Genomic DNA, 25,665 nt, shown 5'->3' on the forward strand with positions numbered 1-25,665 from the left:
CTACCTGTCCTGATTCATGCATATTAAACCACCTCGAATGGCAGTGTGCGCACCTTAGTTGACCTCAAGTATACCATAAGTAGCTGTAGTATACACCAGTTTATCTCGCCATACTATTTATACCTGGGATCCTTATAGGATCCATATCTCTCCTTCACCGGTATATATTATGTGATTGTACATGTGTGTACCTATGGTAGATTTTGTACCCACGGGTGTCCTACCCATGTTTCACATAGGTCCATAACGCGGTGAATGCCAATATCTCATATTTAGTCACAGTTTACAGCACATATACTCCGAATAAAGTCTTTGACTTTCCTTGAATAACCAGAACTCGTTATTTCCAGATGCAAGTGTAGCGAAACAGCTCAAAATTTCGATAGCTAGATATCAATCAATTCCATGTTCTAACCCTACTACATCCTGCATACTTCAACTCATCCACCTATGCTCCACCCTTCCCAGGCCTCGACAGAAATGCACCCAAGAAGCCAGCCAATGAGCCTTCAAGGTACCAAGTATTATCAATGCACGATCAGCGATGGACTTGAAGAGGAAGCCAGACGCTGTACCTAACGTGTCTGATGTGACGCAAGCGTCACCCACCAGAAAAAGAGAAAATGAAATAAGTCCAACCCTGCAACGTCCCTTGATTCGTTTCGAACACAACTGGGAATCCTGTGATAGAACCTCCCCGGGAAATTGAGTCGAAAATGACTATTGCAGAATCACAGATACTCACCAGATGGTAGCAGCAGCATCTGGAATGAATGGTACTCCAGCGAAAGAGTCGGAGAGGAAAGGGACAAAGATCCAGATGCATACATCAATCTAATTCTTCTCGAGGAGGGCCGTCAGTTGATGATAATCGAGCAATATGATCACATACTCTGAATCTAAAGCCGCTTGACTGCATGTTTGCCCTCGGCATGAAACCTATGGCTAGTGCAAATCAGTTGTTACTCACCACTGATCACAATATGAACATCCTTACGGTGCTCTTCAAGGATGTCCAGTCAAGTGGTGGATCGAACTTTGGGATTGGTTGAATAAGAGGATATATGCGCTATGAGGATGCAGTTAGTGTATTTACTGAACCACAACATGTGTTTATATACGCACCAGCGGCATGAAATCTGGATCATCTGAGGCCTGTCATGTTCGGGGGGAAAGAAGGTACCTACTAGTTGATTGACAGTACAGGGGTCGACATCGCAGAAGTGTTAAGACCCCTATGCACACAGTACCTACCAGCATGCATCAACGACGTTGTGGTGGAAGACGAAGATGGGCAGCTTAAGTAATTAGCTGGGCAGAGGGTTGGATCTAGCTGTACTTAAGTCCAGAATTCGACTTCGAGGTTTTTTTGATGAACATGAAGGATTTGATGTAGATCAGTATTATTTTCTGTTTACTTCGCGTTTCCCAAAAATAATGGTTCCCATTATTTTGCCTGAAAGTCCAATGAGCCAAGCAGTTGATATGTGGACGTAGTCAGAATCGGGTCGGCTACACATTCGTTCTACACAGGACAACAAGTCAGAGACAAGCAAGCACGGTAAAAAGACAAACATTGTACTTGCTAATTGTGATCGACTGCGATAATTCTCCACGTGTGCCACTTCTGATACCATGGAGTTACACTGGATTCAGCCGAGGGTTATTTTAGACGGTGTCCACGCCATGTAGCATGCGCTTCACTAATGCTTGGACAACAAGCCACCAGCGACCCATCTGATCTTGATGCTTCATAACCTCCTGGGCTGGGACACTAGCAACAGCATAGCGGCTAGAAAAGACACAAAGTTTGCATAGGTGTTCAAACTTTCAAGGTCCAACTATGATTTAAAACATCTTTGCGTTAGAACACCTCGATAAAATGAGAAGCGTGAGTTACACGACGTCAATGTAATTAGAGTAGGCGTCCGTGTCACATGCAAAGCAACAGCACTTGCTAGTTGGAGTGTGATCATTGTATGTCGCTTAAAAACGCTATCTGCAGCAACTCACCATGTTCAGAATGAGCTGTGTGCGCGAGCACCTGAATACATATTACCCACATCACGTTGTGATCTGTGGTAGCCCTCACATTGATAATCATCGTAAGTTTTGTAAATACTCGACTCACCTAAGAGTGCATTGTCTGCTGCAGCCGATTCGGATCATTCGTCCATCCGCGCTGGAAGTTCAGATGAGGTTGAATACACTTTGTCCTTTATAATCAGGCTCCTCGATGGTCAATATCGATTACGTTTGTTTTGCCCTTGATGCCAGATCATTCTACACAAAAAGGCGAGTCAGAGATGGGCAAGCACAATGAGACGGAACAGAGATACAGGTCATGATGGTGGACGTTGGTTCTCCGATAATTCTAATGTCTGACGTCGTGGAGTAAACCAAGAATTATTAGAGGACATCAACACCATCCACTGTGTGCTTCGCTAACGCTGGCAAGTTGAATCATATTTGTTGTGTATATTTCAACAACAGATCGATTCAACCCACCAGCGTCAAAACGACAGATATACACACCACCCAGATACATTTTGTGAATGACTTACATATTCGCAATGAATCAACATCAGAAGGTGGAGTCACAACAACAACTGTTTAAAAGTCACTTGAGTGTACAAAAAAGAGAAGGAACCTGCAAAGAAGAACACGCTGGCAGGTAGATGGTAGACTGCGCATCCGGGTCATAAATTGTGCATGTGCACCACTGGCACCGACGGGTCAGGCCGAGTCCCCCAACTCAATACCACCAGAACGACAGGCTGAGGCGTGCGAGATCACCTGGATATATTTAATGGTGTCCGTTTAGAATGTCAGAATCCCTCACCAACCAAAAACGACAGCGTGAGGCGTGCACCGTCACCTAGATACATTTAATGTAAGCAATAATTTAAAGTGTGGCACGACGTACCTGTGTGCAACAAATAAGCATCAGGCAGAGTAGCATCACTCAAAATACTGTTCAGGATTATGGGCAGCGCATCAGTGAACCCGTGAGGAAAGTAGAAGGCCATACATTACAATATATAGTACATAATCATGAGAATTAGCATAATTCTGCTATGGACAATTACATTGTTATGTTTGGCCTTATAGAGGTAAGATACTTGCCTGATTTTCCTATAAATTTTTATGATCGAGAGAAGCGCGTGATTTTGCTCAAACTCCAAAGGCATCAAATAATTGACCCGAAATTATAAAGGTTTACAAAGCTTTGTCTAACCGTCAAATTTATATGGTACCTGTCAGATTGATACTACCCAGAGTAAGTTAGACATGTACAGAACTACCAAAGTGCCAGCATGACAGATTGCCTGCAACTACCTGCCATTTTATCACCAGCACCAGATAATTCTCAACCTCAAACACTCATTTTGTGAAGAAAATCAATTTTATTTATATTGAAATACATATGTAGTTACAGGACACAAAAAGAAACAGGGAAATATAGTGGAGAGGGAATATCACAAGAGGGAGAGACTAAGGCCAGCAAGGAACCATGAGGAAAGGCCAGGGAAGGAGCACCACGAATGGCCAGGAAAGGCCAGGGAGGGATCACCACGAACGGCCAGGAAGGAACCACCAGGAAAGGCCAGGGAGAAACCACGAACGGCCGGGAAGGAACCACGAGGAAAGGTCAGGGAGGGACCACCATGAACAGGAGGAACCACAAGCAAACAGCAGATGCTGAGCTCGAGTCTCAAGAGGTGGTGGTTGTAGGACCACCACGAACAGGAGGAACCACAAGCAAACAGCAGATGCTGAGCTCGAGTCTCAAGAGGTGGTGGTTGTAGCTATAGCGGTGAAACAAGCTTGAAATGAACTTAGCGTGAAAATTTCTGTCTTGCACAAACAATGACAAACCAATTTCAACCACTTGCGGTAGTCACATGATTTGAGGTTGTCCGATAATACTACAGTAAGATTTGAGGCTGAGGTGATGGTCATGTGCATGATCTTAGATGACATTGTAATTCACGCAATATTTGAATCTACTTGTAAGTCAAATATAAATGAAGGAATATGATGTTGGAGTGATGAGTGCCCTGTTACCCTTCCGAAATACTTCGGCTCCCAAATCACTGGCACAAACAAGGTACGTGCAAACATCAAATTATATAACGCACCAAGACTCCAGTCACCAGTACTCAACACGTAAATCATTTTCTATTGGAGTACTACCCCACCCATTCCCCTTTCAGAATACCCAGAGTGTTCCTCATTCACGTATGGGTTATCATCCCGCACCGTTGGTGAGTTCTTATTAGCCGTTCGTCATTCCACATGTTCAACTTTGGAAACAGCGCCACCCAAACCCCAATCAACTCAACCTTCCACAAGACACTTTGACCCATTTTATGGTCACGAGCAGCCTTCGCCGTTGTGCGCGCGGTTCAAAAACCATCTGTTTGTTTGTCCTGAATACCCCCCATCATTCTTCTAACTCTCAAGTGAAGCTCCCGCATTTCATCGCATATGCCCTCCACCGCACGAAGTTGCACTCATCTGATTATCATCCCACACTGTTGGTGAGTTCTTATTAGCCGCTCGTCATTCCACATGTTCAACTTCAAAAATCATAGGCACTATCTAAATCCTAATCAACTCAACCCTCCACAAGACACTCTGACCCATTTTACTCATCGAGTCGGGCGCATATTGTCACCTGTTCACAGAATTGAAGCTTATGTAGTTCGTGGTAGGGCTTCCTAATTTTTTTTTACCTGACGGCCGAAATTTTCATACCTGGTTAGGGGTATTCCATATATAGAAATCCGTTCCAGAACGGATTTTCATATGCGGCCAATGAAAAAGGACTCGCGAAGGGAAAAGGCACACTGAATGGCACACATGACGAGGCACAGGCTTTACAGTTGGACAGGAGGTAGAGAGAGAGAAAAAATGTATCTGGATCTCAAAATGAGTAGTAATAAACAGGACTACACAATTACAGCTAAACAATATATGAACAAAATGACTCGTAGCATGATCCCACCCTCGATGGTGAAATTCTCGTCAAACGCGTGACGAGCTCGATGACAAGACAAGACAAGACATTGTATAAGAGAGAAGTTAGTGGGGGACGAATGCATGGGCAAAATGTAGCGCAGGCCCTTAAGGCCTTATATGTCAGAAAATAAGCGGACTTACTAAGATTTACTCGGCTTAGAAACACTAGCCAAGGAGTTGCTGGGGTCTTGGGGTGACTAAGTAACATCAACTAGCACGTACCTTGTTTATGGGAGCCGAAGTACTTCGGAATGGTAACAGGGCACCTACAACTCTGATGTTGCTCACCAAACATTACCTAATTACACGAATTCATGACCTCGTCGGAAATTCTCATAAGAATATATTTTAGGTTTCAAGTGCTAACGGTGCTTTCCACGATAAAGTCTTATATCACCTTATATCTCTTTGTAGTTTAAAACATAAATTAAGGGATATGGTATGAGTCAACAAGTATGACTTAACGATGCTACTGCACATTGATCGCTGCGACGGCGCTATGTCGTTATCTTGTCGCGAACTCCTGATGGTAAAATGAATTTTCAGACATCTATTGCTATGTACTGATCACTAATATTTCTTGCCGTATACATATGAGGTTTATTCAGCGGTAGCAAAATTATTTCTCACTATATTTCTCACAGTTACCATATCACGGACTCCTCAATTCTCTGATAGCGTATACATGATACGAAATATACGCCCAGTAGCTCAACTTGTCAGTGTCAGAATGGGCGGGATACGCGACCGCACAGGTACACAGCCAGTTTTCATACATGGGCATGAACTTGTTAGCTAAAATAGGATCGGCGGGTAGAGGAGTGGCTCTTGAGAGTGCAGAAGGGTTGAAATAGACATTGAACAAAATGATCTGTAGTATTATTTGTCATTGTTTGGTATATACAGACGCTTCCCAATTTTTCATTCAACGCCCAAATTTAAACCGTTCTCCCTCAATTTGTCACACCACAGATAAATTCCTGCTCTGCAGATCCTAAGCCCAAGCCCGATACGCATATACTATCGCCCACCTCCGCCCCACCTACATTCTGCTATCAACGCCGCACCCCGCGCATACTCACCACTCACTTCTTCCGAGTCTCTACACACGCACAACACCGTTGTGTGCGCTGCCACGCTTCCATTTGGCACGAGTGTTTACCTTGTACTTTACGTTTCGATTACTCAGCCACCCTCACCACTTCTACCCAACTCCCACTCCACCAATCCGATGTAACCTCTCCCACCATAGAGGGCGTTTCCGATATACCTACGTGACGCAGTCATTTTCCCGCGTTCTATTCAAGTCTATGCAACACTTCAGACAAAACCTGCGTACGTGGAGTTGGGCAAGAGAAGACGAATTTTATCGCGCACGGCGGTGGGTTTGTAGTTGGAGGATGGGTATGTTTCACGTCGATTAAAATGATATATTCTTGACTACAAGCCTTCAGGCAATATTCGCTGTACCGTTGGCTTCCAGCGCTGAGCATCCAGCGAGTACCGTGGAATTTCAAACACTGGCTAGTTTTACTCCTCTTTGATCTGTCCAGAAAAACCACAGGATTATTACTCGAGCCTACATTCGACGCGGGTGACATCTCAAAGACTTGCGCTTCATCGACTATGGAAGCATCCTTCTGTCTCCTCTCGGCACCATTACCCACAACCCACAGCGACCAACACCACATGCTCATCATCATCAGTGACTACCGTCTCTGCCAAGATACCGCAACTGCAATTACCATATCCTTGCAAACACACGCACCTCCTCGATCTCCTTACACGTCTTCAGATGCCATCGTTGCGCAACTGCTCTAGCCCTCTTCGCACCAATCCTGGTACACCAATTCTGATCATAGATGAAGCCAACCCCGGCATATTTAGGAATTTCCCCCGTCTGTGCTATGTTTCAAGTTGCCGTTCGCTCATATCCATCCGATCTGGGAATCATCACCTGCTGCCGCAAAACCCAGTCTCGCGCCGCTTTCTTCCCAGCTTCTTGACGAACTGTCCAAAGACCGCACTGATAGCGTTCAGATCAAATGCACCGGCAATGCTTCGGCTTGGGCAACTTCTGAGCTGGAAGAGACTTATGCAATGATGACCCCGTCCGGCACGGCATTGCACCTTGACCGAGCTTCATTTGACAAGATCTTACGCGACACTGTGGACACCATTTGCGCAGGCTCCGTCTCGCTTGTCAAAAGCACATTCATTAGCATCGACAAAGTCGACGACGACAACCACTTGGCTATATCGGTGAAAATGGCGTCCGACGACAGAAAAGTGTACCACTCGAAATGGGTTGTTGACGCATGAGGCCGAAAATCATCGGTCGCTCGCAAGGTATGATATCATGCCTTGTCAGGATAAAATTCGCTTCTGAGGTGCTTCTAGAGAGCAAGACAACAAAGTGCTCGATTGAAATTTGCTGCGCCGACGTGAGTGAGACGTGTATGATAGGCAGAGTACGGGTTTATGTATGTTATAACGATGTTTAGCAGCGGAGAACGAGTGGATATTCCTTGATGACAGGCGTAGATATTTCAGGCATCCCTTGTCAAACTTCACGTCTCCAACTTGAGCTTGAATATCTAACCTGCATTACCTATCTGCCAATGTAAATGAGTGAGCAAACGACAATATTTACTTGTCCAAAACACAATTTATTCTACACAGAAAGGCGAGTTACATGGTGTCATAAAGCTACAGGTGCAATGCGAGATTCAACAGATGGAATGACCAACGAATGGAGTATGTTACGAAGACTGCGCCTTTGGGTGTTCGTCAACTACCGCTAGGCGAGATGGTCCTGCCTCTGGCTGTGACTGAGTAGCCATTGATGACAATTCAATTTCTTCGAGCTGGACCCTAAATGGCTGCATCAGTTGATCAATTGAGTGAAAAAATAGGTGTATTATACTTTGGAGGAGGTACAGCGACTCGATTGAGAATATCTTCCTCATCTTCGTCGTCCTCAGGGTCGTCATCATAGACTGGCCGTGGCACCTCCTTCTTCTCCTTCTTCTGGAACCAGCTGAGGCAAAAGAAGAGAACATAGGGTCGTATTCCGTCGTCCACACCGACAGCGTCGCCCTAACAAATGATGCGGTCAGATCTTATGAACACGACGGGATTGTAGAAAACAAACATAGGTGGCTTGTCCGAGGGGAACATCGACGACTTTTACAGGTTCTCGTTTCCGTTCGCGCGCCTTTTGCTTCCCCTTGTCTGACGACGACAGAATGGGATCGAAAAAGGCCCTGCCACCGGGCAAGTTGAAGGGAGTCGACGAAGGGCTTGCTGCAGGACGGCGATTGGAAGGTAAGGGCAACGTAGCAGGGAACTGCATTGCAATTATCTAGTCAAATGAGAAATGAGCAAAAAAAGGGGACATACATCTAGAAGACCGCGAGGCTCAATATGATTGCGGACAGGAAGAATTGGGGCTGTGCGAGAAGAGAAGGGAAGAAGTTTGCGGAGGCGATGGAATATGGGTTTCTGCGGGTCGATTGTAGGTGGAGGTATCTGCGTCATAGGTACGATAGGTATTTGAGGTCTGCGGCGCACGGCAGGAGGACGACGAGTTGCGTCAGACTGCAATGATAACTATGTGTGAGTGGTGTAATGAGTAAATGAATGAGACACGTACGTTTAGAAGATCATCGATGGTTGACTTTTTGCGTGCACTGGTCTGTAAGGGAATATTAGCACACGAGCAGATGTTTTCGGGGACATACACGGGCCTCAGCAAGCACATCGGGTGGAGTATCGCATATGTAAATCTTGTACTCATCGTTCTTGTCGAACCATTTCGTGCAAGCTATTTTGCGTGAGTCGGGTGAGAGGGCAAGGGCATAGGGATCTTGAACGTCGTAGGAAGCGAGGAGTTGGCGGGACTCGAAGGCCCAGAGCTTGATGGTGCCGTCCCAAGAAGAGCTAGCGAGGAGAATGTTGTCGGATGAAAGTGCTAGATCTGTGACAACCTTGGTGTGCCCTTCGAAGGGAGTTCCGAGAATCTCCAACGTCGAAGCGTCAAACTCGTAAATTGTCTTGGCACTGTCATGCATATCTTCCGTGAAGCTGAATGTGGCCAAGATGTTTCTGTTTTTGTTTGTCCAGAAAATTGGCGCTGGAATCACACTCCCTCCAGCTCGTTTCCCTACACTCACATCCAATTTCTGTTCTTGGATATCCCAGACCTCAAGGCACTTCCCCACAATTGACTTGATTGCGAGCTTCTTCGAATCCATCGAGAATCGAACTGCGCCCACCCACATAACACTCTGGAATGGACCAGCCACGAGTTTGCCGGTCTCCAAATTCCATATCCGCGCTGTTTCATCATGTGACCCACTCGCCAGCAGCTTGCTGTCCGTGGAGATATCAATGCATGTGATCCTCTTTGAGTGGCCTTCAAAATTTTTCACAATCCCCGTCTCAACCTCACAGGCTTTCAGCTCCCCGGTTTCCTCATCCCCACCAGCAGTAACAACCCATCGATCATTCCTTGATACCACCACTGCCCATACCTTCTTCTCGCAAACACCCCGGGCTTCCTCAATCTCCTTACCCGCCTTCAGATCCCATTGCCGAGCGGTCGTGTCCCAAGATCCGCTGATCATTCGCTGGCCTTCAGCAAAGTAGGATATGGATTGAATCCAACCTCCATGACCCTTCAAAGTCATTACCGGTTTCAGAATCAATTTCGTGGTGGCTGCCTTCATCGATGTAGAAGCTATGGCTGCGTCTCTGCGAGCGAAACGGTTAAGTAGGAGCAAGGTGTTCTTTGGATATATTTGAAGGACTGTGGTGAGCTCTCCTCTGTGCTGTGGGACTGACGTTGATCGTCGTTTGAAGATTCCCAACTCGCTCCAGAACACTTTGCCTATAGTAGAGCTGATCGTCAGTTCATCCGTGCTGGAACTTCAGATGAGAGTTGATATTACCAAGAGGCGAGAGAGAGGGATGGATGCTACAATGTGAGTACAGCTGTCGTCCTTGAGAAATGTGCTATCTCTCAAATTTATTTCCTCTTGCTTTTTGACTCACCGCCTCTCGCGGCCGTGGGCGGTATTCCTGTGCTAGAGCGCCAATCTCGTTTCTATTTCCCACACGCCAGTGTTGCTGTATGCCTGTGAGCCTCTGGCGGATCTAGATGGCCCGACACTATAGCATTCGACCAACCTGCATTCAACCTTTGTCGTTGCTCGCTCTTCGTTTGTAGCATCATTTGGCCGCCAGCAGACACATGAACAACTGCTATTAACATTGTATACCCTACAGAGACGACAAAGACCATCTTTCCTTGTCCCATTGTCTCGATCATTCTTGGGTACACGCTCATCCAGGCTTTCTCACTTTCTGGCTCTACTGACCGACGTTGAACGTTGAATGCATCTCTAACGCTGCAATGCAAAAGCGAAGGGTCCACCCGCAGAATTAGAAAAGTCGAACGTGACGCGAGGATTATCGTGCAACCAGCCGTCACCTGAGAACCCTCTATCCATGGCCACCGCTGCGTAGCCTTACGGACGACTGGGATCAGAGAACCACGCTGATGAAAGGGATGTGAAGCTATACGGGAGAGAGCGTTTTGATAACAGCGCTGGCACTGGCAGAGCTCTCTGTATGAATGCCACCAATTTGGTTCTTGAACCTGTGCGTCGCACATATCAACTGTTCAAACCGTATGTAGTCTTCCGCAGTCGCTGATATCGGGACGCAACCTCTCATGTGTCCTGGAGAGAATATTTGCGACTGCCGAATGATCCTTCGCTGCATATAAGTACCACAGCACAACAACGCTCGTCGCCCATACAAATCAGATGCATCCACTGCACAGTCGAAGGATGAGAAGGTTAGACAGCCAAAGAATTGCATACAAGATGAGAAATTTTGAAAGAGAACAGCTGAATTAGCCAGTTCAGGCGCCGATGGCAGCAACTAGAGGTCGTCATTAGTAGTTGGAGATGTGTAAACTGAGAGCGTCACAGATGGTATAGCATGACCGTCGCTGGTGCTAGCGAAGTTGGTTCAGATTGATTGTCCTGTTTAATTTCATCAAAATAGAATCCCACTCTGAATATCAAGCGCCCGCAAGGTCTGGATGCATGAAGAATGAAGTGCATTTTTGTGCATATTCTCGCATCCTCAAAACGCCATCAAAGGGGTTTTCAACGCGCACCAGGTCACCAAAAAGCGTACAGACCAGACGACCGACTCCATTTCACTCCTTCCAAAAGTGGATCACGCCGGCTCCACATTCATTGGTTTGCCATCTGGGTGCCTGGTAGCCACTCGAAAGCGGCGGCAGCGGATATGACAGTAGTGGCGACAGAACACAGGTCGAGGGCCTGTTTAGACATCGTTTGTTAGTCGTCCCCGCCACAAAATAATGGGAATGTGTCTGGCCAACGTTGCCAGGCAAAGGATCAGAAAGTAATTCAGATTTATGACAATGTGAGGGTACTGCGTGTAAAGAGAGTTATGAGAGCATCGTCATAAGGAGGGCGTGCTCAATGGACACTGAATTAAATTGCCCTAACGACACTCATAGTTAGCGGGGATTTCAAAAGCTCAAACTCACTGCCAAGTGGGCGCGATCACTCACATTGGACAGGAGCCACAAATGATAGCCAACGTGTTTCTTTCCCGCGTGCCGTTCATCGTTGCGATCAGGCCATGGGTGACAGGTGCTTGTCTTAGCGACTCGGGAAGTGGTTGTTCATGAAGGAAAAATAGTTGTTCCACCGTATCCACTGATGAGGCCTAGGGGTTGGCATGTAAGGGAGGAGACTCGTACACTGAAATACGTGAATAGAGGTTTCCTATGCATTCGTGTCTCTTGTAAGTTCATTGTGCCATGGTCACTTTCACTGTTTTTGTGAAAAGTTCGTAGGAAACTGATAGCGGAGGTTCGGCATCGAGTACGTACTACATTCGATTAGTAAGCACCTGTATGTCGTCGGAGTTCTGACAAAAAACCTTGAACTCATATAATCGCCATGTCAGTAATTATGTTATCCTGCAGTACGTATACGTCCGAAGTTCAAATTTTGTTGCCAATGTTTCCAAACTAGGGGTCGGCGATGCCGACTTACACCTTGCTTGATCCGAGTTGATCCTATTTATTTCTCTTGAATCAATTTTACGCTAGGATGAATGTCTCGCGGTTGTTAGGCAAGCGGAGTCCCCCAGCTCCATGCTCGGGGGACCCGGATAAGTTTTATTGCGAATCGAGAGACAGGAAATACAAGTCAAGGCAGCATAAGGCAACATAGATGTGAGACTGGAGGATGTGCGTTTTGAAAGCAATAAAACTACAAGCAGACTCCAGCAGGCAAGAGTGAAATAAGACATGAGTGACGAAGGCACGATAGACATACTAAAGGGCTAATTTGTTTTTTTTTTTTTTTTTCAATAGATTTATGTTGTTTTTATGATTTTGTGGTCTTGGTGCCTTTCTTGATGCGAATGCGTGGATAAGAATGAAAAGAAACAGTTGTTAAGAGTTGCTGTGAGATTCAAGAGACGTTGTTGTGTTGGTGCCAAAAGACGTTGTTGCGAGAGACGTTGTTGCGTGGGAATTCGAAGGCGCGCGAGCTGAGCCGTGAAGTAGAGCGTTTAGTAAGAACGCGTGTTGGCGTATATACTTTTTAAATTCATCAGAGGACCACCGACCTGCTGCCTGAATAAGATCTGGGGTCATTCCCGCGATAGCGAGTGCCGTAGCACCTCCAGCTCTCATCGAATGACCTGACATCGCCGCTCCACAATGTTTGCGCAACCGTGCGAGAAACCAGCTTCTGGTCGGTATGGAGCCGTCGCTTGTTAACCACAGCGCTGGGCGGAAGGTGAAGGCCGTGTCACGGAATGTAAAGTACCGTTGTAGCAAAGGTAGCGGATTGAGGCCAGTTACGGAGTTGGACAATATCAGGATGGTCGTTCCAGTCCCGAAAGTGTCGTTCTTCTGATAAGGTAGTGTGTAGGAGATAGAGTTGGGTGTGATGACGAGGGTGTGTCGCAAAGGAATCTTTCTGTACGTCTGATGCTTGATGGCATCTGGCCATGTTAATTCTCCGAGTCGTTGCAGAGATAGAAAACCGGTGAATAGTAAGGCTAAGAAAAGGCTGTCGTCATGTTCTGGTGATGATCCTAACTGTGCGCGAGCTCGTTGAAGATCATCCACGCACAGAGGTAAATTTCTCTGTACTGGTTTAGACATGCGGCGTTTGCAGCCACGAAGGGTGCGCGCAACCAGAGATGAACGACGGGCAGCTCGTACTGATGGATAAGAGTCTTCTAGGCGATTTGCGATACCCGAAAGGTAAGAGTCGACGGAACGAGGCTCGATGTGGTGTGAGAGCCAAACGACGTAGAATGAAAGTGTGTCGGTTGTAGGTTCGATAGAGAGTTGATGCAGCCGACAAAATGTAATATAAGAGTTGAGGTGGGAGTCGTAAACAGAAGCTGTAGTGGATTCGACCGCGAAGCCGAGTGCGATTGAACGCTCATATAAGAGACGCTCAGTTGTCCAGGCCTCCCGAATGGGTTGCCTGGACGACGCAGACAATTCCATCATTTTTGGGCTGCCCCCAGCGCATCTCGAGGGGGTTCGAAGTCAAAAAAGCTGGCCGTTGGGACCAACTCCAAAACACGTTCGTTTTGGAATCGCGAGAGAGCGTCTGCGACACGATTCTCGCACCCACTAATATGTTCGACACGCAAATCCACTTCGTATTCCACCAGAACATCGACTACCGAAAGCAGGATGGAGTTGTAGGGAGGATGTGCACGAAGCGAGTTGAACATAGCCACGGTATTGGTGTTGTCTGTATAGATGAGCATTCTCGACGGAGTTTCCGTCATGTTGCGGATAGCATGTACCGCTGAGCAGACAGCAAGGGCCTCAAAAAAGAAGATGGTGTCCTTGGGGGCATCGTTAGGCAAAGGTGCCTGACCCGCGAAGCTATCATGAGGAAACCAAAGGCCCATTCCCACTCCTGATGCATCCGTGTAGGCAACGACGACGTCATCTGAAAGTGGGTTGAAATCCAATGATTTATAGAACAACAATCCAGGGAGTTGCTCAATATGAGTTGCCATCCACGTGAGCTCGTCAATGATGGCGTTGTTGATATGGAGTCTTGCGTGAGGATTAGTTTTTCCTCGGATCTTCTCGTACACAGCAGAGAGTCCTGGCTTAAGGAGCGGGAAGATATTGAAAGACCATTCACACCATCCAGCAAGTTGCTGAAACTCGCGAAGTGTCCACCGAAAATTCTTGCCTGCGAAGCGACGCAAGTGCAAGACGAGTTCCTCCTTTTTGTGTGGTGGTAGTGTTGCGGACATGGCGTTTGGGTCGACGTCAAAACCAATGACTGTCAGCGGTGATCCGAATAGCTGTTGTGGACGGTCGTGAGGAACACCGATCTCGTCCCAAAGCTGTAAAAGACGAGTTTGTTTGGCGGGGAAGTGACACTGATATGGGGCATAGTATAGCATCTGTCCTGCTACCTCAAAAGAAAACGAGTCATCCATATAGAGCTTCAGAGCTTCGATCAATGTTTGATGAATCGCGATCCACGCAACGAGTGACATAAACGATATCCACACTTTGGGTGAACCTCGCCCTCCGAAGTTATTATTACGGTCAACGTATCGTTGACCACGAACCGTTAACACCTGCTTGGCTTGCCACAGCGGGTGCATAGGTAAACGTCGAAATGCTTGAGAAACGTCGGATTTGAAGAGCACTAAGTTTTCATCAGGATGCTCCTGCCGAAATTGAAGCAGTGAAGCACCGAGCGAATGTAAGCCATCGAGTTTGGTTCCCTTGATAGCGTCTGAGTCGATCATTGAATTCAACGAGAAGTCCCCAGCAGTGTGGTCGACGACGAGGCGCATCTTGTCAGAATTGGGTTTGGGTACCGTATGCATCGGAACGCTATACATTCCGGGAAACAAATCAGTTCCAAAACTTTCTGACACTCGTCCCAGTTTAATCTCTTCTTCGAGCTGCTCCTCGATGAATTTTTGCTGGTCGTCTGATTTCGCGCATGTTCGCATCGAATTATCATTGATCGAAGGATAGGACTCATCTGACGTGTCTGCCCACGGCCAGAAACCTTCGCGCAGGGCACGACACACCGATTGTACAAAAGGCTGATTAGGGTGGTCCACTAAGAGACTTTGAAAACGATCAACATTGATCGGAGTGACTATTTTGAAGAGTTCCGGATGATTAGCGACAGTAAGGGCTGCATCGCTATTGGCAAGGTCCAAAGGCGCCGTAGGAACTGGGTCTGCATACTCCGAGGAGCGTGCTGTAGGACTGAAAGAAATATCTGTCGGAGACCAAACCAACCCTCGACGATAACGAGGACGCGTGAGAGATCCCTCAGGTTGATTTGGCCTTAATGTCGTCGTTATGCTTCGTTTTGACATGTCGGCGGGCACAGACCCGGCCGTCTGTCTCAACGTTGCAGACATGTGCATAGTGGCAGCTGGCTGCGCTGCGTGTGCACTCTCCGATATTCCATTTTCGGCAGGGATCACGTTTGATCGAACTTGATGATTCTCGTCCTGCGGACTTACTTGATTCTCCGGTGTCATTGTGTAGTCTTCCACCGGCGGAGAAGTGCGAGCTGTAGATGTCCTTGAAATACTCAAAATCGGACAACTCATACCTGCGAGTATTTCCGACTCTGAATCTAACGGACTTATCATACCGGAGGACTCGTCCATGGCATGTGTCCAATTGTTGGTCGAATTGCTCATTGATGTGTTCTGCGTAGGCATTAAGTTCATCCTGTCGATAAGGGAAAGCAAATTTGAGGGCTCGAGCCGCTCTATTCCAAGCCGCATTCCATTGTCCCTGCGTGGTAATCTTCTTCGTGGCCGTTTCTGAGATTCCGTACGTGAATTCAACATCTCCAATTTTTTCGGTATGTTTATCGACGGCACGTGAAGTGGTGATGATGGTATGGATGGCGTCAAGGTTGATACTTCTTCCCACGACAATATCTGCCCACCCTGATTCGTGAAACTCCGGACTTCGCTCGTGGTACATGAGCTTAAGTTTTGCTTGTTTCTGGTCCTGCGACCAGTTCTGGAGAATCCGGATGGTTTGTTTGAGGTTGGCGGATAGGGGCTTATTTGATTCCTGGTGTACTGTCGGTTTGAGATCAAGACAGGTGAAGTCGAGCTTAACTCGCTTCCGAACAGGTAGTCCTGGTTCGACACTGGCTCGTTGACTCCCGAGATCCTCTCCAGGAGATTCTTCTTCGTCGTGTGAGTTTGACGTTGGTTCAACCGAACGTCGTTCTCTACTGGCTCCCGATCCTCGTCGACTAGCTCGAAACTGCTCTGACTCCCACTCATCGAGCATGGTAAGGTAGATAGCCGCGATATCAGTGGGGTCTTCAATTGAGGTTGAGGGCACACATTCCCTGATGATTCCAGAGATGACATATGATGCCTCAAATTTAGTACCTTTTCCGGCTCTGAAGTCTTGGACGACGTCGAGGCATCTCTTCGCCACGTCCTGTTCCGATGTATGCGTTCCATCAGTGTCGGTTTCAACTGAAGTCCCTCGCATTCCGGGACCCCTAAGAGACGATTGTGTTTGCGCCGAACTGCTGGCATTGTTGCTTGAGTTTGCCGGGTTTGACATGTATTTTGGAAGAATGACCGATATTTGAGTGAAGCGAAGATTCAATTTTTGACGAAAAAACAAACGGTGCAAAATGTGCACGAGCAAACGGTGCTCGAAGGACAGGAGTGCGAACGTGAAGAGACGAGTCTCATCTGTTAGACACTTATATCCAAAATGTAAGGGGCCTCTAATGATGACGCTGAGTCACGAGGCTAAAAGCTTTTTCGACCAGCGTCGCGAATTGATTCAACTTGTATAAACAAGTTTAACCCCGATTAATTTGCTCATGTTGCACATTGTGATTGTGGCACGCATTTACTGAATATACCGTTGCTAGCTAACGAGCATCGCGAGCTCATTAGGGATCTCTCTGACCCAGAGGTTATTGGCGAGAGAGAGCATGGGAGTCTTGTTGACGTTGATATTGTCAAGACAAGATCCACAAATGTATCCATAGGGATCCTCTCCTTTGTTGAAGACAGCTTGATGATATAACAGCATATCGTCGAGCAATTTTTGATGCGGATGAACTTGAAACGGTCTAAGAACATTTTTGTTATGGATATCGCGAAGAGCGATTTCGGTTGCCTCTGACGCGAAATACTCTCCAGCACAGGTAATGCAAACAGCTTGTCGAGTCGCATCATTTTCTGTACGATCGATGAAATTTGACAGGCATTTTTCGTGTACCGACTTTTCCACCTCTTCAAGAAAATGGTCGTCATCCGTCGACTGCGGCTCCTGTTGCAAGCAAACTCTCTTCAAAGCTCTTTCCCGATCTTCATGTACCCTTTCTTCTTTTGCTGCTGCAGCAGAAATCATCAACTTCTGTAATTCTGGGGATCGTTCGACGGCCTCTATCAAGGTTGATCGTCTGCGTTTGTTAACTCTCGAGAATTTTCCACCACCTGCTGTCGTCAAATATTCTTTCACCGTAAGCTGCTGCAAAGCGTGGTGGAGTTCTGATGGATTCGAAGTCTCAACTACGTCCGGTGTCTTCTTCTTACCAGCCGCGATGATGAGTTGACGAGCAGCTTCTGAATCCCGTACAGTGTCCAGCAAGGCACTTCGTTTTCGTTTGCTGTTTCGAGTCAAAGGTAACTCGATGTCCTCAGTAACTGCAACGATCACCTTCATACTCAATCGTTCCAGAGCATTTTCGAATTGATTACCAGCCATTGGAATTTATGTGAAGATAATGGGAGTGGTTCAAAACGTGAAAAATTGAGTTCATTGTTTAACGATATTTGGCTTTATTTGGTCTGCCAGTGGTCCGTCAGATTTACCCACCTGGCATATGACCTTGCAAGCAAGGTGATATTGTCCGCGGGTGTTTCTACACCGAATCAATCTACTGTGACTTCAGAAAGGTCCAGGTTGGCAAGTCTTGTCGCATTCCACGTTTTGCGTGACTCGATGAGAGCGCTCTCGTTAATCGAACCAATTCCACGTCACTTTCCTCGCCATATAGACGACTTCCAACACGACCCCACGCGACGCACACATTCCCACACCCTGCTCAAAAACGCGCAACACCAAACCTTTCTGCAAACAGGAACCGTGTATTTGGAGTGCAGCAAGGGAAGACCGAAGTCTCACATCTCATACTCAAGAAGGAACGACCACCTCCATTCGTCTACTACACTCGGGATCAGTCCTCGAGCCCGAGGCAGCCATAACTGGGGCATGCATGGGCGTTCGGCACGAAAAATTTCTGCAGAACTCCGCTTCACCGAAATCACAAGTCTCAGCAAAGCTGTCGGATCTCCAAATGTCTCCTCTCGACATCATCACTCACAGAGACCGACACCACATGCTCATTAGCAGCAGCAGCCACTGTCTCTGCCAAAGCATGACAACCCTAAACCACGTCACATTTCACATTCGTGTCATAGGCCAATCACGCAGCAGCCAAGTCACCAAGACAAATTCCAGGCTGTACTTGAATATGCTGGCGTTCTCTACATGAAATGTATAGAGGACCGTGCAGGCATTTGCGAGGTTGCTGCTGATTGGTAAGGTTTTTTTTACTCTCACCTATTTCATCAATCTTCCCAAACAGTAGCACACGACGAGGCACTTGGCCAGTGACCTCTCACATTCCTGTTCGGTGAGGAATGGCCTTGTTCTTAATTCCCGTTGTATCTTTACCTGAGCTTTCCAAGAAGAACCGAAACTCTCCCATATACGTCTGCGAGAGCCATCCATCGAGACAAATGGGGTGGCACTCTTTCAGTTCCCCGTTATGTCGCGCCTACCTCCGAATCGCTCTCGTTCGGTGCGGTCACTACTCAGGTGGGTTCAATCGCTGCGAGGATGCGAGTGTTGATTGCCGTGATCTAATTTCAACTAACAATTTTCAGTCGCAATCGGCAACACGACCGCCTGGCCTCCAGTCGCCTGCTGCCGCTTCCACTAACCTCACACCACATATCAACCTGGTAGTCTCTTCGTGTGGATCATGCATGAAGCCGATTATCGATGTTCCTCTTACACTGGGTAAACAGGTACGTTCAGTTGCTTTTCTCGTCCAAAATCACAATCCACAGGAGCCCAGATTAATACTGGAGAACTTGGAAGCAGCCGCTGGCGCTTTTCAAGTTGCCTGTGGATCAGCTTCAAAGGCGTTCCCTGATAATTCAGTTGCAATTGTAGTCCCTTGTCGTATCTCGTATGGTCACTACACCCCTTGAATCGCATCTCATCACGAATTGGTGACATTATATTTCGCCCAACCAAAACCAATACGTGGATTAGCGCGCAGAACTTCCCAAATATCGATCTCGGTTTAGTGAAGGTATACTGCATGCGCGGATGCATAGTTGATCCCAATCTGCCAGAGAGGAGAGAATGCAGCTGCTGGTTCGTTTTTCACAGACGATAGACGTTACTCGGTCTGGAGGCTCTTACTACAAAATGGAGAAGAACCATCACTGATTGAGAATGTGCTGAATTTATCTGATTCGTGTCCTGGATTCCGGAATTGAAGTTTCAAGGACGAGAAAAATTCTAGATATACGAACAACACATTTGCCTCTCATCGCTTCTCGGCTCACAGCCATGACCAAATTTACAATCAGTGCTAACGCGTCAATCTACAGGCATTCAACTTTGATCGTTGCTCGCTTATAGGTTTGGTTTTGCCCCGCATGAACGTGTACAGAAACCAGATTTCCTTATCCCATCGCATCAAACGGTTCTGAATACGCGCGCACACAACGTTGCAGACACGTGGATGTTTCAGCGGCCACTTTGTTTGTCTTTGACTGCGCCCCAACCACATTATGAATTCACGTCACTTTCGATCTTTCAGCCTTTCTGACGCTGATATCGAGCACTCATCCACAAGATTCAAGATCGCCAGTTCCATACATCTGCTTGTAGGAAACTAGAAGGATGAGAGTAGAAACGCAAGATCTTAACCGACAGCATATATCATGGAAGAGAATACCGGAATTGGGTAGCCCGCCCAGGTATCGATAACAGCAACAGGCGTCCTGGAGGTTGTCATTGACGGTCAGAGATGTGTAGACTGCGAGAGCGTGTCCGTGTCATACATGGTGTGGCATGTACATCCCTACCAGGTGTTGGCGAGTTCGGTTCGGTGTCCTGTGCAATTTCACCGACATCCCACCCCAATAGCGCCAGAACGACAGCCTGAGGCGCGAATACATTGTATTAGACCATGATTAAATTCGGCGTGGATTTGATGAGAAAACAAGAAGTACAGCGATGATTGAGAAGAAGGGACCTCCGCATCCAACAGCGGGACTGCCTACTTGCAAGAGAAGACTGGCCAACCCTGCTCTGCGCTCAACACCCACCAACAGATAAGAACATGACATTAGCCCACATCTTGAAAAACGAATTGCAAACTTTGGTCCACTCACCAGAGAAGACTTGCTCTGCACTCAACACGCCAACGGTAGGTGAAGCGAGGTAGCCGTGCTATCTTTTTCGCAAGGACACAGCTAACTCGTGAAAAGATCAGTATTGCTCTTGTCACGAACCTGAAGGTCAAGGGGTACACCAACCAGCATACACGATGGAAGGCACAACAATCTGAGATGCATCTGTTTCTCTGTGCGTCCGTTGATGAACGATATTTGGATTATTCACTGCGTTCGAAGCAGCAACACGTTGTGATCTGTGAGTAGTCCCAACGTTGATAATGATGGTGATCTTTGTAAATACTCAACTCCGATAAGGCTGAATGCACTTCGTCCCTTATAATCGGGCTCCTCGACATTCAATACCGATTACGTTTGCTTTGCCCTTGATGCTATATAATTCTGCACAGAAAGGCGAGTCAGAAATGGGCAAGCGCAGTGAGACGAAACAGAGATACAGGTCATAATGGTCGACATTGGTTACCCGAGCATTCTAATGTCTTGACGCCCTAGAGTCAACCAAGAATTATTTGAGAGGACGTCCATACCATCCACTGTGTGCTTCGCTAACGCTGGAAAGTTGAATCACATTTGTTGTTTATATCCCAGCAACAAGTGGACTCAACCCACCAGCGTCAGAACGACAGATATGCACATCACTCAAATACATTTTATGTGAGCTACTTACTGGCAAAACATCAGCATCGGAAGGCGGAGTCACAACAACTGTTGGAGAGGTACTTGAAAAGAAAAGGGGAACGAGCGAAGAACGCCCTGATAAATTGTGCATGTGCACCACTGGCGCTGACGGATCAGGTCGAGTCCCCCAACTCACTGGCACCAGAACGACAGATCGAGGCGTACGAGATCACCTGGATGTAGTTAATGGTATTCATGTAGGACGAGATGAGACACGCACTTACTTGCAACTGACCAACGGTGGAGTAGCATGTGCTTCGCTAGCTCTGGGTAGTTGGATTGGTTTTCCGGTGCATCTGCGCATCAGAATCCCTCACCAACGCACAAACGACAGCTTGAGGCGTGCACCATCACCTAAATACATTTGATGTGAGCATTAATTGAAAATGTAGGACGACGTACCTGTGAATAACTGATCAGCGTCATTGGCGGCAGGCGGAGGGGCATCACTAAAATACTGATCAGAGTCATGAAAGCGGTATATGCCTGAGCATGCTGTATCCAAAGTGATGATACTGTCGGCAAGGACCACCAAATAAGAGCGCCCTAACAGTGCTCAAAGTTAGCAGAGGATTATAGAATCTCGCCCATCTGACCTTGGACGCGAGGACAGACACAATAGCATAGCGATGAGTAAAGTGTGCATTGGCGTGTTTAGAATCCAGCAATGATTTAAACCATCGCTATCTTCAAACACCCCAAATGCAAACGATATGCTCGGAAAAGTAGGAGCTGACAGTAGGAAAATTGAGGCGATGGATTTTGCTCTACGGGTTAAGCTGCGAGGTACGCATGATACGGAATATACGTCCAGTAGCTCAACTTGTCAGCGTCAGAATGGGCGGGATACGCGACCGCCAGGTACGCAGCCAGTTTTTCAAACATGGGCATGAACTTGTTCGCCAAAATAGAACCGGCAGGTACGTAGAGGAGTGGCTGTTGAGAGTACTTGCAGGGGGAGTTCGAAGGGGAGTTCCAGGACCCTCTAAAGGGTTCTGGTTTCTGGATGTTGAGCCATGAAACACCGATCATCCCGGACTCTTTATGTTGTTTGTTTGTATTTGTCTTTTTTGGTGGCTTTCTAACGCCTTGGGTCTCCTGTCTATTGTTTTTTTGTTCACCCCCTTTGTGAGCCATGGCTACTAGTTCTTCGACATCTCATTCTGCAAGCGATGGCTTTGTTCCGCCCGTTGCCATGGTCGTTTCTGAGCAAGAAATACCCGATGATGGGTTTTCTGTCGTGTCGACGTGCGTTTTACGCAAGTTTTTCGGGTATTTCGGGATCACTCGAGTTCGTTTGCGTTTTTTGAATCAGTTTCCGTCGGGGGATTTTTTGCCTGTCACTGTTCCAAGTGTCGGTCATCTCATTGATCATTTTTGTATGTTTACTCGTGAGCAATACATTGAAATTGCGCGCGCTCATTCGCGCGGGCTATAAACTATGCAGACACAATGAGATTCGTGCACTGATGAAGCGTTTTAGCACACCTGCGTTATTTGTTATGGTTAATCCACATGACCTCACCAATAGTATGATTCCTGTTGTCGCTGGAATTGATGGGGAAGAATGGAAGTTGATGACATCATTTGCGAGAGCCAAGATCATCGCCAGTCGGCCAGACACTGCAGCTATTGCTTTTGATCTTCAAATTCGTGGTTTTATTGATATTATATTAAGATATAAGCATGGGCCCGAGCCGGGGGTATTTGGGCATTGTGAGGCGTTTTATGGCATGGTAGAGGCGCAGGGTAGAGGTACCCTGCATTGTCACTTTTTGCTTTGGATAGCAGGGAATCCTAGACCGCAAGAATTACGCAATCGTATGGCGAATGAAGACGGTTTCGCTGGTAAGATGTTCTCATGGTTGGAGAGTATCATTAGCTGCGAATTGCCAGAGGATACCGGGCCAATTCCAGAAACGTCGTCTGATCAGGCGAAAAAACCTCAACGAAACGTGGAAGATTTAGATCCACGGTTGGAAATGCCTCCGCAGGTAATCGAGATGGATCGAAAATCATTTGAACATGAATTTACCGACTTTTTGACCCGCTTAGCCATAGAATGCAACTGGCACGTTCATAACCAAACATGTTTCAAACATGTGAAGAATGGTGAAAAAAAGGATGACTCAACGTGTAGGATGCGTCTTGATGGCTCTGTACAGGATGTGACGACGCTCGATCCTCAAACAGGCTCAATCGAATTGAGACGTTGGCGTGGACGGGTGAATAACTTTACTGATCTCGTTTTGTTTCTTATGCAATGTAATACTGATTCGCAGTTCATCGGCTCTGGCGAAGCTGCTAAGGCTACAGTGTTTTATACGACCGAGTATATTACGAAAAGTGACTTACCATTGTACGTCGGTTTACAAGCTTTGGATTACGCAACTAAAATGCATGAGATGAATGCAAATGGTTTTGCTGATGGGGGTCAGAAGGATCGCAATTTGATTATGAAATCTGTGAACGCGATGATGGGTAAACAAGAAATGTCTCATCAACAAGTAATGAGCTACCTGGTTGGTGGGGGTGACTATTATACTAGTCATGTCTTTCACACATTTAAATGGTACGAATTTCTTGACGCTGTGTCAAAAATTGACAATATTTCCTTGGATTCGATGGATGATGTTGATGAACAGAGCGAAAAGGGGGATATGTTAGCAGATGGCGAACAAGTAACGGTGAATATATCTCGTGACAATGTCGAGTTTTCGAGCGATTTCATGGATTATAGTATGCGGCCAGACGACGACTGTTTTTCCCTCTTGTCTTTGTGGGAATTTATGGAGGGCACAGTGAAAGAGAAAGGGAGCGTATTACAGGAAAACGATGATTTAACTGCAAGTGACAGTGATGAGGACGCTGATAATATGTCATCGAGACGACGAATCAGAAGACGATTACCTAGGGCACAATTTTTACCGCAGCATACCCAATTTGGAACGCATATATTGTGTTTGCGCAATAAACCAGTGATCCCAGTGTTATTGGGAAACACATTGCCTCGTCCTGATCGAACCTGTGAGGAGTATGAAGAGTACTGTCGTGCGATGTTGCTATTGTTTAAGCCATGGCGAATATTACGGGAGTTAAAAGGCGATGGAATCACCTGGCATGAAGTCTTTGAAAGAGAAAAATTCTCACCGAAACTGTTGGCCATTATTAGAAACATGAACATAGAAAACGAATGCAAAGATGCTCGCGATGCACATGCTGCTTTGGTGCGGGAACATCAAGCGAAACCACACATTTATGGTGATAGAGACCACGAGACCCAAATTGATATGGATGCATTTGACGAAGCGTTGTTGGGAGATGCATCCCTTGATGCGAGAGAAGATAGCAATGAATTGGATGAGGTGGCGACCAAACAAGATTCGATAGATAAGAGTTCACAGGATATTCAATCTTGCTTGCGAGCGGCGAGGGATGGTGGTTTATTCTCAGTAGCAGATCAAGCTTTATCAAATGCGTCCTTTGCAGAAGAGTCGCACACATACCTCATAAATGACGATAAAGAGGGTCATCTGCCACAATACGCATCACTGATGAAAGAAATGCGAAAGCGAAAAAGACCAGTGGACATTGGCAACCAAGATAGAGAGGTTAAGCGGGCTCGTATGGCATCAAGTGAAGACGCACCTAATTTGACCTTTCATCAGATGGAAGATGAAGCTGAGATTACATCAGTTTATCACAAACCAGAACTTTCACAGAAGGATAAAGAAATTATATTGAATGAAATAATTGAGGAGTTTAAATTGAGTGATAACGATGAACAAGAGATGAGCTTACGCATTGTCGCCGAGCATTTTATGCGCGAAGATGTAGAGCAGTTGCTCATGTTTATTACTGGAATTGGAGGATCAGGCAAGAGTCATGTAATTCGTGCAATTGTGGAAATGTTTCGAAGATGCGGGGCGCCAGAAAAACTAACATTGAGCGCCCCAACAGGCAGTGCTGCAGTGTTAATTGATGGATATACGATCCATGCCCTGACGTTTTTGCCAAAGCGTCATGCACCAATCAAACAACATGATTTAGAATTTATTTGGCGTACTGTACAATATCTTATCTTAGACGAAGTGTCGTTGATGTCTGCTGATTTGCTGAGCTCAGTGTCTCAACGAATCTGTCAAGCGAAGTCATGGGATGAATCCTCCCATGACAAACCGCTTGGAGGAGTCAATGTCATATTTGCAGGTGATTTTGGTCAATTGCGTCCGCCGAAATCTAATGCATTATATAGCTATAAATTAGTGAAGCAACTAGCTCCCGCTACATTGCAGACTATTGCCGGACAAGCTGCTCTCCATGATGCATTTTTGTGGCGACAAGTGAGCACAGTTGTTGAATTAAAGCAAAATTGGCGGGCTAAACATG

The 25,665-nt window shown here is 46.6% G+C and overlaps 9 protein-coding genes across 9 annotated transcripts; 7 read left to right on the forward strand and 2 right to left on the reverse strand.

Annotated features, from left to right (window-relative positions):
• Positions 1 to 3,306: 3,306 nt before the first annotated feature.
• DEU56DRAFT_811738 (uncharacterized protein) lies at positions 3,307 to 3,812 on the forward strand. Its single transcript, XM_041353566.1, has one exon. The coding sequence runs from the start codon at positions 3,515 to 3,517 to the stop codon at positions 3,704 to 3,706; it is 192 nt and encodes a 63-aa protein (XP_041207124.1). The 5' UTR covers positions 3,307 to 3,514; the 3' UTR covers positions 3,707 to 3,812.
• Positions 3,813 to 6,651: 2,839 nt separating this feature from the next.
• On the forward strand, positions 6,652 to 7,347 carry DEU56DRAFT_914037 (uncharacterized protein; the record flags this gene model as incomplete). The annotated part of the gene is made up of 2 exons (XM_041357589.1): positions 6,652 to 6,828; positions 6,913 to 7,347. The coding sequence occupies 2 exons, from the start codon at positions 6,652 to 6,654 to the stop codon at positions 7,345 to 7,347; spliced, it is 612 nt and encodes a 203-aa protein (XP_041207125.1).
• A 440-nt stretch (positions 7,348 to 7,787) lies between these two features.
• On the reverse strand, positions 7,788 to 9,738 carry DEU56DRAFT_951173 (uncharacterized protein; the record flags this gene model as incomplete). Its single annotated transcript, XM_041359142.1, has 6 exons — positions 8,769 to 9,738; positions 8,681 to 8,722; positions 8,428 to 8,625; positions 8,180 to 8,389; positions 7,952 to 8,124; positions 7,788 to 7,899 (listed from the first exon to the last, which is right to left on the reverse strand). Exons 1-6 carry the CDS (start codon positions 9,714 to 9,716, stop codon positions 7,788 to 7,790), a joined length of 1,683 nt encoding a protein of 560 aa, XP_041207126.1. The 5' UTR covers positions 9,717 to 9,738.
• A 7,116-nt stretch (positions 9,739 to 16,854) lies between these two features.
• On the reverse strand, positions 16,855 to 17,892 carry DEU56DRAFT_423947 (uncharacterized protein). The gene has a single exon (XM_041346166.1). It carries the CDS (start codon positions 17,864 to 17,866, stop codon positions 17,021 to 17,023), a length of 846 nt encoding a protein of 281 aa, XP_041207127.1. The 5' UTR covers positions 17,867 to 17,892; the 3' UTR covers positions 16,855 to 17,020.
• Positions 17,893 to 18,658: 766 nt separating this feature from the next.
• DEU56DRAFT_423973 (uncharacterized protein) lies at positions 18,659 to 19,638 on the forward strand. Its single transcript, XM_041346167.1, has one exon. It carries the CDS (start codon positions 18,805 to 18,807, stop codon positions 19,378 to 19,380), a length of 576 nt encoding a protein of 191 aa, XP_041207128.1. The 5' UTR covers positions 18,659 to 18,804; the 3' UTR covers positions 19,381 to 19,638.
• A 3,284-nt stretch (positions 19,639 to 22,922) lies between these two features.
• DEU56DRAFT_707191 (uncharacterized protein) lies at positions 22,923 to 23,858 on the forward strand (the record flags this gene model as incomplete). Its single annotated transcript, XM_041347434.1, has 1 exon — positions 22,923 to 23,858. A coding segment is annotated over one exon (936 nt), but the record flags the coding sequence as incomplete, so codon positions are not given.
• Positions 23,859 to 24,152: 294 nt separating this feature from the next.
• On the forward strand, positions 24,153 to 24,608 carry DEU56DRAFT_739132 (uncharacterized protein; the record flags this gene model as incomplete). The annotated part of the gene is made up of 1 exon (XM_041348703.1): positions 24,153 to 24,608. A coding segment is annotated over one exon (456 nt), but the record flags the coding sequence as incomplete, so codon positions are not given.
• Positions 24,609 to 24,944: 336 nt separating this feature from the next.
• Positions 24,945 to 25,295, forward strand: DEU56DRAFT_739261 (uncharacterized protein; the record flags this gene model as incomplete). Its single annotated transcript, XM_041348714.1, has 1 exon — positions 24,945 to 25,295. A coding segment is annotated over one exon (351 nt), but the record flags the coding sequence as incomplete, so codon positions are not given.
• Positions 25,296 to 25,376: 81 nt separating this feature from the next.
• DEU56DRAFT_739184 (uncharacterized protein) lies at positions 25,377 to 25,661 on the forward strand (the record flags this gene model as incomplete). Its single annotated transcript, XM_041348709.1, has 1 exon — positions 25,377 to 25,661. A coding segment is annotated over one exon (285 nt), but the record flags the coding sequence as incomplete, so codon positions are not given.
• Positions 25,662 to 25,665: the final 4 nt, after the last annotated feature.

The sequence above is a fragment of the Suillus clintonianus genome, assembly GCF_016758775.1.
Source record: "Suillus clintonianus strain FC179 chromosome Unknown DEU56scaffold_49, whole genome shotgun sequence".
Lineage (NCBI taxonomy): Eukaryota > Fungi > Basidiomycota > Agaricomycetes > Boletales > Suillaceae > Suillus > Suillus clintonianus.